The 12277-nt window shown below is 48.5% G+C and overlaps 5 protein-coding genes across 5 annotated transcripts; 2 read left to right on the top strand and 3 right to left on the bottom strand.

Annotated features, from left to right (window-relative positions):
- Positions 1–471: 471 nt before the first annotated feature.
- FOBCDRAFT_191986 (phosphoesterase family-domain-containing protein) lies at positions 472–2529 on the top strand (the record flags this gene model as incomplete). The annotated part of the gene is made up of 2 exons (XM_031192309.3): positions 472–655; positions 706–2529. 2 exons carry the CDS (start codon positions 472–474, stop codon positions 2463–2465), a joined length of 1944 nt encoding a protein of 647 aa, XP_031031155.2. The 3' UTR covers positions 2466–2529.
- A 2009-nt stretch (positions 2530–4538) lies between these two features.
- FOBCDRAFT_286197 (uncharacterized protein) lies at positions 4539–6871 on the bottom strand (the record flags this gene model as incomplete). Its single annotated transcript, XM_031192308.3, has 4 exons — positions 4539–4894; positions 4946–5455; positions 5516–6055; positions 6105–6871. The coding sequence occupies 4 exons, from the start codon at positions 6869–6871 to the stop codon at positions 4570–4572; spliced, it is 2142 nt and encodes a 713-aa protein (XP_031031154.2). The 3' UTR covers positions 4539–4569.
- An 852-nt stretch (positions 6872–7723) lies between these two features.
- Positions 7724–9382, bottom strand: FOBCDRAFT_253964 (uncharacterized protein; the record flags this gene model as incomplete). The annotated part of the gene is made up of 3 exons (XM_031192307.3): positions 7724–8373; positions 8420–9020; positions 9368–9382. 3 exons carry the CDS (start codon positions 9380–9382, stop codon positions 7724–7726), a joined length of 1266 nt encoding a protein of 421 aa, XP_031031153.3.
- A 21-nt stretch (positions 9383–9403) lies between these two features.
- Positions 9404–10813, top strand: FOBCDRAFT_233395 (uncharacterized protein). Its single transcript, XM_031192306.3, has 2 exons — positions 9404–9516; positions 9563–10813. The coding sequence occupies exons 1-2, from the start codon at positions 9449–9451 to the stop codon at positions 10788–10790; spliced, it is 1296 nt and encodes a 431-aa protein (XP_031031152.2). The 5' UTR covers positions 9404–9448; the 3' UTR covers positions 10791–10813.
- Positions 10814–11853, bottom strand: FOBCDRAFT_233394 (uncharacterized protein). Its single transcript, XM_031192305.3, has one exon. The coding sequence runs from the start codon at positions 11676–11678 to the stop codon at positions 10866–10868; it is 813 nt and encodes a 270-aa protein (XP_031031151.2). The 5' UTR covers positions 11679–11853; the 3' UTR covers positions 10814–10865.
- Positions 11854–12277: the final 424 nt, after the last annotated feature.

The following is a 12277-nucleotide window of genomic DNA, read 5'->3' as shown; positions in this document are numbered from 1 at the left end:
TGCATCTTTCAACCCAAACTCTCAAAGCGCATGATCGAAGCTCTTTTTTGATGGAAGCGAGCGAGTTTCAAATCCCATTTTCGTGCCGTACATCCGCATCCCGATAAGAAATTCCCGAGCGCTTGTGATCACAGATCTCACAAGATCCCCCCACGAGATCAATCCTCGCACGCTAATTGGCTCGCCACCCAACAGCACCATCGGTCAGCGAATTAGTTAGTATTAAAACAAGACCTCCCAACTTAGGAAAGATATTCAACGTTGCAATTTACATCCGATGCATGATCATCTCCTTCTTGCTAATCAGATGGATATGATTTGAAACGTGTGAGTTGGAAAATCTTGTGATCATCGCTTTTGGAACCAGATCTTGCGGTGCTACGCTACTCCACCGTCGACGAGCGTTTTTTTTCGATTCTGCTTTTCGTACGATTATTTCCGATAAGGACGAGGGACGTATAAGTTGCCAAGATGTGGCAGTGTCTTGAGTCTTGGCTCCTCTGGTTTTACCAGCTGGTTAAGGATTGGCCTTGGTTATCAGACATGATTTTCTCTCCGAGACTTCGTTGGGCCCTAACGGCTCTGTTGGCGGCTTCGAAAACGGCCAGGACTGAGAGCCTGGCCGATATCGACCATGTCATCTTGTTTATGCAAGGTAAGATGCCTTAATGAGTCTCTTATACCAGCTATCTAATGTGTCGATAGAGAACCGTGCTTTTGATCACTACTTCGGTACTATGCCCGGAGTTCGTGGCTTTGCTGATCCAAACGTCCAGTACAACAACGGCATCCCTGTCTGGAAACAGCAAGTCACCCCTCAACAGAGCAAGGACACTGATTACATCACACCCTGGTACATCAACTACCTCGGTGGAACATGGCCTGAAGCTACTCAGTGCATGAGTGCCGGGTCCAACGGCTGGGATGCCAACCAAGCTGCTTGGAACCATGGTGCCAACAACCAGTGGGCAGTTAAGAACACTCCCTACAGTATTGGTTACTACAAGCGCGATGATCTCCCTGTTCACTTTGCTCTTGCTGAGGAGTGGACCATTGGTGATATGTACCAAGAGTCCGTCATCGCTTCAACCAACCCCAACCGTGTCATGTGGATCAGTGGATCCATCAACGTCCCTGGCTCACCACAGACCAAGGATGAGGGTGGATACCCTTACATCGACAACAATGAGACACCTGGCTGTGACAAGAACGGTATCAACTGTTACCCTCTCAAGTGGTCTACAGCTGCTGAGAAGTATGAGGCTGCTGGTGTCTCATGGAGTGTCTTCCAGGACGCAGATAACTTTGACGACAACCCTTATGCTTGGTTCGAGCAGTTCCAGGATTCGAAGAAGGGATCTAACTTGAACAACAAGGGTATGAAAGGACAGTCACTGGACGCTTTCTACGCTCAGGCCGCCGCCGGAACTCTCCCTGAGGTCTCATACATCGTTGGCCCCATGCAGCTCTCAGAACATCCTCCCTACTCCCCACACGATGGCTCTTGGCTTCAGCGAAAGGTTGCTGAGGCTGTTATCAACTCCCCCAAATACTCCAAGTCCGTGTTGATCGTCTCATATGATGAGACGGGTGGCTGGGCCGATCACGTTAGCCCTTACACTTCTCCAGATGGTACGGCTGGTGAATGGATTGATGATCCTTATGGCGCAGCCGGCCGCACTGCCACCGGCCCAGGCTTCCGCGTTCCTTTCTACATCATTTCACCTTTCACCCGTAAGGGCGGTGTCTACACTGAACATTGTGATCACACTTCTCAGGTGTCTTTCATTGAGAAGTGGCAGGCTGCCAAGGGTCGAGATGTTACCACTGATGAAATGGTTCCCTGGCGTCGCGAGAACATGGCTGATCTCGTCAACGCTTTTGACTTCAAGAACCCTGACTACAGTATTCCCAACCTCCCTGAAGCCCCTCAACCACATACCAACAGCAAGGGTGTCTATGATGGTTCATCATACTGTTCTTCTCAATACGGTAACGGCCGGCCTCCTGTTCCCTACACTGGTGAGGGTGCCAACAATGACACCGCAAGCCTTGCTGAGGCTGGTTTCAAACCTGTTCGTGGACTGCTCACTGAGGGTCGCACCCTCGTCCTGGAGTCTTCCGGTCAGGCTGTCAGCGGTGCATCGTATGGTAACAAGGTGTCATTGAGCAAGGCGTCAAAGAACCACGATAACATCCAGCATGGATGGGTTCTTCACGCCGTGGATATCGGCGGTGACCAGTTCACTATCAGCTCTGCCAACAACGGCCAGTACATCTGTAAGAACCTCAAGCTCTGTAAGGACTCTGGTTCTGCTACGGTGTTTGTCGTGGACTTCAAGCCAAGCAAGGGTCACTCTTTCAAGGACCAGAAGTCTGGAGAGTATCTGGCCATTGGCAGAAAGGAGAAGCTGGGTTGGCAGAAGAACGAGACTTTCTGGAAGGTTTTCAGTGTCACTTACTGATCCAGAGGAGATCTAGAAGACATAGTATAAGTAACTAGGAAATAAAAGAATTCAATGACCGCGATGGCCAAGAGGACACATAATATTTGCTGTAAAACTACCTATCTTTTCAAGTCCCCAGAGAGGTTCACTAACTACCAAGTAGCATGTACGTGGCGATCGCAGTAGATAAATACATACTGTTTCGTAGGGATTTGTCATCTACAAATCGTGTGTCAAGCATCTGATCCTGATGACCACGCCTCCTTACCGTAGATAAGCCTTGCCCGCCGCTCCTTCTCCTCCCGCTTGATGCGACACGGATCGCATTCAACGTTGCCCTTTTCAGTATCGCTATCCTTCCATATGCCAATTGAGCATTTTGCTTCCTTTCCGTGCCCATTAACCTCGCGGCACCTGTCTAGGAAATTTCGGTGTGAAGTTTCTGTAGTGCATGAAATGCATTGTGTAGATGTGCGAACAAGACGACACATGGTTATACTAAGTCTCGCCGGTTGTAAAAAATAATGAGAATTGCGGTGCGAACTTGAAGCTTGAAATGCTAGATAGGGATGTAGTAAGTTTGTTGAAGTTTGAGAGTAGAAGGATGTCTCTATTCTTGTTGCTGTGAGGGGGATTATGTAGTCCGCCATTATGGCGTTCACTAGTGATTCAATGCATGGCCAGTGACAAACGTGGTGATACACACAGGCAAGGACCCTTTGTCACTTCCAGTGAGATCTGTGAGTGAATGTGATTTTGTGTGTAGGGATGCTTCGGAAAGGTCTACTGAATCCACAAATCTTCATCATCCACCAACAGAGTATCCAGCAGTTTCCGCTCTTCTTCAAGCTCTCTGATCTCTTTCAAGCACTTGGTGCATTCCCCTTCTCCAATCTCCTCTCGATCAGGCATAAGCCGGCCTAATCCACAATGTCCCCAATCAGACTTTTTCTTGACGGTTCTGCACAATTCTACGTCGAATTCGCATGAATATTTAACTCCGCAGGTTTTGCAAAGAAGTGATATCAAGGTTTGGGAACACATGTCGTAAAGAACAGCTTTGCTTTCCGATGACTTTATCGGTGGTGGTGTGAGATGTGAGGATGTATATGGTCTAGGGCAGATGATTTGTAGCAGATATTGGTGGAATTAAACAGGTGAACTTCTATTGATAACGGTCAATGGGACGAAGGCGACTCTTTATATAATGCTTTCTCGTTGAATCTAGTAGTGATGCGATGTACAGTCCATTGCGTACAGTGATGAACTCATCAGCAACAGCCTTCATTCACGTTTAATTGTTGGCTTAACCTTTTCATGAATCATCGCCAGGCCTGATTAGAAGGTGCTCATATTACTCATTCTAATATATACGACCACGCTTCTGAATCTCAAGGCGACTGGGCGTGGTATCTTTTTCACTGCACTCTTAGACCCTTCCTCCCGAGCTATGTCAATTCTACCTACTCCTCCAGTATGGTTTCGAGCGCTGCCTTTCTCTCTTCTTCCTCGCGTTTCTCTCGGCAGTTGTCACATTCTCCTCCCTCCTCCTCTAGTTCTATTTGCATAACTCCTGTGTCGCATTCTCCCCACTTAGCCATTTCTGGTAAGTTATCGCAAGTGTCAGTGGTTGAACTAGTCTTGTACGGATGCCTGCAGGTCGAACAGAGAGTCGACAAATAGTACATGTAGCACATTGTGAATGTCGTCGGGTGTATTATTCTCGCTTATGTCTTCTGAAAGAGCTGGGTATTTAGATTAGATTCTTTGGTCAGGTTGAGATTGCTGGTGTTGAGAATGCTGAGATTGAAGATTCCTACGATCCGCCAAGCTATTACAATATATAGTCGGGCTGACAGTGTGGTTCACTGGTGAGTCGCCTCTGTGATACCAAAGATTCAATCTTAAATAAGGCTTATTGCTCCTAGTATATCTATGAACTGCGGTATTCTCATTCACACATTCACAACATTCATTGGCAGCAAGCAAGACGAGCCGCATTTGAAGGTATATTATGTACTAATCCAGAGCCACTATAGTAAACATAAATCGGATAGGATTACATAAAATATTTGAAATTTGTAGAAATGAATAATGCCGCCCTATTTATTAACATCCTCCGTTACTGGAGGGAAAAGTCATCGATGACGAAGTCAGGGAACCCACTTGCGTCTGTACACTCAACAGTGATGGACATGGATTCAGCTGAATCAGCCGCTGTGAAGCTGTAATCAAACGATTGATACTGATACGCTGTGACTTGGTCGTCGAGCTCGAGAGTTTGAGACACTGAACCAAAGACAATCTTGAATGAGCAAGTGCTGGGAACGTATGCAGATCCAGCAGACCAGTTGAACTGGAGAGTATACGCCCCGCCTGCATTCAAGGAACTAGCCAGCGGTTTGGTGAGTGTCGCCGACTTCTTGGATGATCCAAGTTGGACATACCTAGGCTGAGTTAGGAAACTGTTACATAGAATTAAAGTGTAAGATACTCACAGGAAGTTGTCGCCTGAGTTGGGTGAGGGGCCGTCAGATGTGCTTCCAGCTCTGATCGTCATACCCTTGGTGCCAAACCAAGCATAAGTACTATCCTCAGTAGCTTGGATCTCAAAGCTGGGATTCTCAATGAGTGACCCTGTCACGGGATATGCCTCGCAGCCGCCAACTATGATCAGTGCCGTATCATCGACGTAGACTGATCCTACCTCAAGGTCATTGCCATCACAGACAAAGACAATTTGAAGAACAATGCTACCGGCTGGCATTTCGAAGCGAACTGAGTAGAGAGTGTAGCCAGTCGATGAAGTTGCTCCGAACTTGACTTCGGCTGCGGAGAATCCAACCAGGTCACTATAGCCGCCGCTAATGTAGCACCGGCCGCTATCTGGTAGGGTTTTGGGCTTCCAGAAGAAGTGATAATCATAGGTCTCGCCGGCTACAAGATTTGAGGAGTCGATGTATTGCTCGAGAAAGGTGCCATCGCTGCCAGTTCCGCTAGGGAGAAGTCTACTGATGGTTAGTTACAACTTTCCTCAACCTAGAATGTACGAGAACATGAAAACTTACGCCTCTCGCTCTCCGGTTCGGGCGTTGGACACATCTTGCACAAATTCTCCCCTGTTGAAGAAGGCCCATGCTTGGTCCTCGTCATCAGCTTCAAACCCGGGGACTTGAACAACGTTCACAGGGCAGTGAGGAGCCTCTGGCTGTGCAGGCACGAGGAGAGTAGACTTAGGGGGAGCATTGGGATCGACGGGAGTAGCATCGCACGCGTTGGTAGAGTCCAGAACCGAGGTGTCATCGATGTTGATTGTAGCTGTGTACCCGTTGCCTACACCAGGACAGGAAACGCCAATCTCGATAGCTGGGTCCAAGTTATCCTGTGCAATGAAGCTCGAGGTGTACTGGTGGTATTCAGAGTCAGACGGAAGCGGCACCTGCTTCAATGTCGTGTAGTAGTCGAAGGTAGCAAACAGGAAACATTGTGTGCTGACGGACGGCGGGTTTGCGACGGCATACCAGAAGCTAACTGTATATTCTGAGCCTGGAGTTATATGAATACGTTGTTCCATGCGACGTTCCTGTCCGTCGGGGACAGGTAGAACACTTTTTGAGATTAGCTTGCGAATTCAATAAAGGGGGAATGACAATGTACCCTAGGTAATCACCAGTTCGAGCTTGGTCGGGGTCGTATTCAACATCGCCACCGCCCCAGTAGAATCCCCAAACAGACCCGTCGTCTGAAGCCTCAAAGCCGGGCTGTCTGAGCAGGTTGGTGGGCTCAACACAGACCGATGTTGTGGTTGTAGGCTCTGACGAAGTTGTTGTGGTATCCGCGGTGGTGGTAGGATTGGCAGTTGTCGTAGTATCAGCAGATGTCGTGGATTCATCAGACGTAGTAGCTTCGGTAGAAGTCACGTCAGTAGGAGCCGAGGTTTCAGCAGTAGTAGTCGGGACGCCTGATGTTGTGGAGTCGACGGATGCCGATGTCTCAGCAGACATGGTCGAAGCACCAGAGGTCGTGGACTCGGCAGAGGTCACAGCATCGCTTGACGTGGTAGGGCTGCCAGACGTAGTAAGGTCGATAGAGATCGTGTGACTGCTGGAGGTCTCGATAGTTGAGACATCTGAAGTTGTCGGGTTGCTTGACGAAACAATAGTTTCACTGCTAGACACGGATTGAGTTCCAGATGTCGTAGGGTTGGTAGCAGTTGTCTCGTCAGACGAAGATGCGTGATCTGTTGATGTTGTGGCGATAGTACCACTTCCCGAGGTTGAGGTCGAGACAATCGGCGCCGAGGTCGGTGTTCCGGAGCCGGACTGGCTTAGTGAAGTCCTGGTCGATGGGCGACACAGACCTGCGTTGACACCCAAGAGGTTCGCTGCTGCATAAGCGACTCCGATAGCCTTGAGCGACACCATCTTAAAAGAGTGACTATTGAACGAATGACTATTTCACAACTTGGTGAAAGGAAGGATGCAGCGTCAAAAGCTGACTCGACAAGGGACCAGCCCATAACATATACCGTTCACGAGAATGTCGGAGAGAAAACCCCGTATAAAACGCCAAGTCGCACCACTTTGGTTCGCAGTCGAGTTATTCCCAAATTGTGAAGCTGAGTCTAAATCGGTCGTTAAACGCTGACTGTTTACCAGCTGAATTACATTTAGTGAACTCGTGAAGGATCAATAGTCTGGTTGACCTTATTTAGTGTAGAGCTGAGATTGGTCAGGATACTTAGTGTGGATCGGAAGTAGCTGTATCGAGCCGTTGGGGGCGTTTACCTGCTGTGCCTTGCATATTTAAAATTATCTACCCCTGAACTTTTGGCTTGGCATCCTCCTTCTTTGTTTTTCGACACTATCGATTTCAACGCAAACTATTGCCTGTTGCTAAACCTCAATGGATATCAGCCTAAATAATTGCGTTTACAAAACCCCTTAAGCCCGGTAATGCCGGTGCATTTTGCGCTAAATGGCATGATCGAAAATCGGTTTGTGAAAGTTGCTTAACAGGTGAGTCAGCCATCACGTCACTGAGGTTTGCTAGCGCTGTAACCCAGACTTGTGATGCATGTTAACGTCTACGATGAGATCGTGGCTTGTGGTTTAGTGCGCAGCATTGTGCAGCCATAGACTGTTGTCAATAGTGTGTGCAGTATTGCTGAGGTGTAAGTGAGTCAACATGGTCATTCTCTGGCATCTAAATTGACCGTTACCGTACACTCATGGTCTTGAGGTTTTAGTGTCGGCACCAAGTAAAGAAGGGTCTCTCTACTGTACCCTGGCATACTGAAGAGGCCACTGGACTTCCACGCCCAACTCCTTGGCAGCTGTCAGCACAAAACCCGCATCTCGTAAAAACTGTCTCCCAACCATGACCAAGTCCGCCTGAGGCTCTTTGTATTTTTCTTTCTCCGCGTTTCCGTTCGTTCCATGCATCTCCGGCGCTGCCTTATACCCAGCATTTCCTTGAACAACATTCTCAGCCATGGCGGGGTTGTCGATGAACCCCACTGCAGCGATTAGCAGCTCGATGCCATCAGCCTTGATAGCCTGTCGAATCTGATATGCAAGATCGATCTGATAGTAGGGGTGAATGTCGATCTTTTGGTCGTTATGGTTACCACCAGAGGACACATCAAGAATGTCAACACCTGCCTCAGGAAGAAGCTTTGCGAGTCTGATGGAGTCTTCCAATGTCCAGCAATCCTGGCCGCTCCACTCCATCCACTCAACGGCAGAAATGCGCAATGAGAGAACAACAGTCTCAGGTATGGCATTACGGACAGCTTCAAGAACACGAAAAAGGAATCTTGTTCTGTTCTCAAAAGAGCCACCATATTCATCCATTCGGTGGTTCGTGAGAGGGGAGAGGAACGCGTTGATCAAATATCCGTGAGCGCCGTGGAGTTCGATGAAATCTTCAACAGTTAGTTGCAACTCGGTTATTGGGTATGCAATGCTTACCAACGCCGGCTTCAGCAGCTCTTCTAGCAGCACTAGCAAACTGCTCAACAGCAAGATCAATCTGCTCCCAGCCCATCTCTTTCGGCATAGGATATCCAGGACCATGGCAAATTGCACTCGGTGCCCAGACATCATTCGGCCAGCCACCTTGTTCCTGACTTGCAAGTGGGAAGTGCACCATAGGGTCGCCCTTGGCAAGCCACGGCGGGAGCATAGAACCCTTCTGACCAGAATGACAGAGCTGGACGCCCGCCTTCTGTCCTTGGGCATGGATGTAGTCAACAACTCGCTTCAAAGGTGCAATTTGGCTATCCTTCCAAAGGCCTGAATCTCCAGTTGAGACCCGACCATTAGGAGCTACGGCTGTAGCTTCAACCATGACGAGAGCTGCACCTTTAGTGGCGAAAGAACCGTAATGGACGAGATGAAAGTCAGTCAGATGTCCATCTTTGGCACTGAACATGCCCATGGGAGAGACGCCGATGCGGTTTTGGAGGGTAAGCCCGCGGACTTGAAGAGGGGAAAAGAGCGTCGATTTGACCTCATTCTCAGCGAGCGGTGTGCCAGGCATAGGTGACATGCTAGGGTATAATGGGATCGTCTTTTGAAATGACATTTTTCAAGGCGAGTGGTGTAGCTGAGATGGCTTCTTGAGTGTCGTGTTTTTTGGCTTGGGAAACTTGATCATCTCTCATGATGGAATGGGCCAGATTTATACCTCGAAGTCGTCACATAGAAGGACTCTCGGACATCTTTCGTCCGAGTAGGACTTCAATGATATTACCAATCACCTCTTGATTGTCAATGTTGTTATAGAAAAGTTCCTTGAACTATCAAGTACTTGAGGCTCGGCTTGACATTTTGGGACTAGTCCGTCGAATTGAACGAGCCGACCAATGGCTGCAGGCATAGTGCTCCACAACAGAACAGATAACCCATTAGTAATACTTGTCGTGCAGTCATGTTGCAATCTTTCACCCCTCGAGCTGATTCACTCCCTTTGCTCAGATCTTCAAAGTGTCTCGGGCCATGAAGACTAAGGATTCCCGGAAGAAAAGATACGCTACGAAGGGCAAGACCGGCTGTATCACCTGTCGGTCAGTCACGATCCTTGCAACAGCAGCCAGTAGCTAATGGTTCCAGGATTCGTCGAGTTAAATGTGATGAAGACAAGCCGAGTTGTCATCGTTGCACCTCCACCGGCCGCAAGTGCGATGGCTATGACCTCGCTACCCTGGCCCCGAGCGGTAGACTTCAACTCCCACAGATAGTTTCTGGAGGCAGTGATCCCGAAAGCCAAGCCATCTACCAATTCCGAACCAGAATCGCAACACTTATCGCGTCTTCTTTCGACGCCGACTTCTGGACATATGATGTATTACACAAGTCAGATACATACACGCCCGTCCGACACGCCCTGGCAGCACTCGCGTCAGCATACCAGAAGTCTATCCTCCTCGGCATAAAGTCCACAAGCTGCGATCTGTTTATCTTTTCCCAGTACCAAAAGGCCATGAGATCTCTCTCCACCTGCTTTCAGGAGGCCAAAGCGCTCTCAACATCTGGAAAGCTGGCTGCCTTGGTTGCAAACTTCCTGTTCACGTATCTTTGCTCCTTGCAGGGTCTTCGCAAAGAAGCTCTCGTTCATCTGAGAAATGGCCTGGCACTCATTCATGAATGGGGGGATCTAAGAGCATATGGCCAACATATGATGACAGATATACTAGGCCTATACATGAGGTTGGATACACAAACGCGAGTCATCTCAACAGCCCATAGTATGTCCCTTTGCTGGGGAGGTCGCTCTCAACAAGAAACTCTGGACGATATTTCTGATACCCCCTCCGTGTGTACATTATTACGCCATCTCGATGCTATACACGGCCAATTACTCCAACCTTCAAATATCCAAGCCTCATTGGTGTCCAGCGAATACTCCCTGAAGCTTTGGGACCGGCGGTTTGAGAGCCTAAGCATTACTTCTCAAGAAGAGGAGAAGCATGTGACCGCCCTCAGAATGCGAAGGGTGTTGGTCGAAGTGACCATGAATCGGGCAACTAGCACAAGCAAGGGTGCAAAGAGCAATGTCGATACAGATTGCAAGACCATTCTTGATCTGGCCCTCCAGCTAATCCATGACCTTGGTCTTCGACCTGCCCAGGCCGGGTTTTATCTGGCCAACGGCCTTGTCGAAGCACTCTACTTTGTCGCTGTTACCAGCGAGGATTGGGACTTGCGACAGCAGGCCATACATATTTTACGACAATATCGGTTCACTGATGGAGTTTGGGGGAGTAATGCTGCTGCGGATCTGGCGGAGGGCCGACTACAGCGCGATATCTACAGGTATCGGCAGCAGCTCGAGGCATAAAGGGTGTCTAAAAGATACAAATGGTATTCTGTCATAGTATACAGTGGTTTCCCCTTTCTACTACCTCATGTCATTCTATGCTCGCTTGAAGATCGTGATGCCTTGCTGCTCAGGATACCCAAGGAAAAGCCTCAGCTTTGGTATAATATCCGAAAATGCAGGGAACTTCTCCAGGTCCAAGCCCCTCCCATCCTCTCCATCAATCTTGAATGGTCTCATGCTGAGCTTGTTCTGCTCAATATCCTCCAGCGAAAATTGCAGTGGCAGGATGCAAGCAACTTGAGGCGTCTTCAAACTTTTGCCAATTATTCCAGCGATCTGATCCAGCCAACCCGGTACCGCAGGATCAGCGAATGACATGACAATGCAGCCACCGGCCTGTACCAAAGGATCGCTGGTGTCGGCATTGGGTTTTGGGAGCCATAATTCGGTCTTGATTTGTGATAATGCGGGTTTCGTTTGCTGATCCAGAGATTTCCAGATTGCGAAACCCTGGTCATCTGCTTGGTGAGAGTCGACGGCAAACGTGTAACAGTTGTTGTATTTATCTTGGTCGTCAAGATTCTGATTCGAGTTGGCCTGGATAGTTGCGCATGAAGCGATGAGAGAAAGTTCGACGACCTGCTCTTCTGATCCGCCACGGGCCTTCTTCTTTTCGCTATCATCTGCCTCCAGATTCTTATCCGACGCCGCATCATTGCCGCTACCAATTCGTTGTAGAGAGGTCAATTGTCTCCGAACCGTGGCTTCATCGCCATGAAGAATGGCTACTGCCAAGAGTACTTGCACGCCGAGAAGAAAGGTCAGACCAGCTGTACTCCAGATGTAGGGTGAGGCCTTGACTGACGCCTCAACCCATTTCACGATGACATGAACGTACTCATCCATGATAAAGTTTGCAGAACAAGTATTAAGGGGATGATATTTTACTTTAGTGGGCGAACCTTCATTAAAGCTCCTGAGCGGACGGTTTGCCAAGCAATTTGAAGAGGCGCAATCATCTCCACGTGCTAATATTAATACACTGATTGGCGAAAATGGCGACGCCAAGCGATTTTTGCAGGTAAGGTTTTATGGACCAGATTAAAGGTGAAAATTATTTTCAACAGCATATGGACAGTCTGAATCGTGAAAGCCTTTTTTGCAAGGCAAGGTCACGAGACCTGATGATGCCGTCGCGAAAATCACGGCCTTTCCTGCAAACGAACGAGGTTAACCGTAAAGCTTTCCAGGGTAGCCACGGAAAATCCGCGTGGGACCCTAATCTGAAGTTTTTTCACAAATGAATAAGTTTAAATAAATGATTTTTTTGCAATCTTGGTTACCTCCGTCTTCAATGTTGGGCGAATGAGGAATTCGATACGGCGTAGCAGCGCGCAAGTCAAGGTCAATACCACTCGCAGCGACGCAAAGTCACCTGGCTTCGCGTCAAAATTGCATCAAAATTCACGGTGCTAAATTTAACATTTCATAACTGACTTTCTAAC

This window comes from Fusarium oxysporum, chromosome XI, assembly GCF_013085055.1.
Source record: "Fusarium oxysporum Fo47 chromosome XI, complete sequence".
Lineage (NCBI taxonomy): Eukaryota > Fungi > Ascomycota > Sordariomycetes > Hypocreales > Nectriaceae > Fusarium > Fusarium oxysporum.
Note: the sequence above shows the minus strand (reverse complement) of the source record. Positions and strands in the feature narration are given on the sequence as shown.

Coding starts and splice junctions, on each gene's coding strand:
- FOBCDRAFT_233395 (XM_031192306.3), top strand. CDS start 9,449: ATGAAGACTAAGGATTCCCGGAAGAAAAGATACGCTACGAAGGGCAAG. Junction 9,517..9,562: donor ACCGGCTGTATCACCTGTCG/GTCAGTCACGAT, acceptor TAATGGTTCCAG/GATTCGTCGAGTTAAATGTG.
- FOBCDRAFT_233394 (XM_031192305.3), bottom strand. CDS start 11,678: ATGGATGAGTACGTTCATGTCATCGTGAAATGGGTTGAGGCGTCAGTC.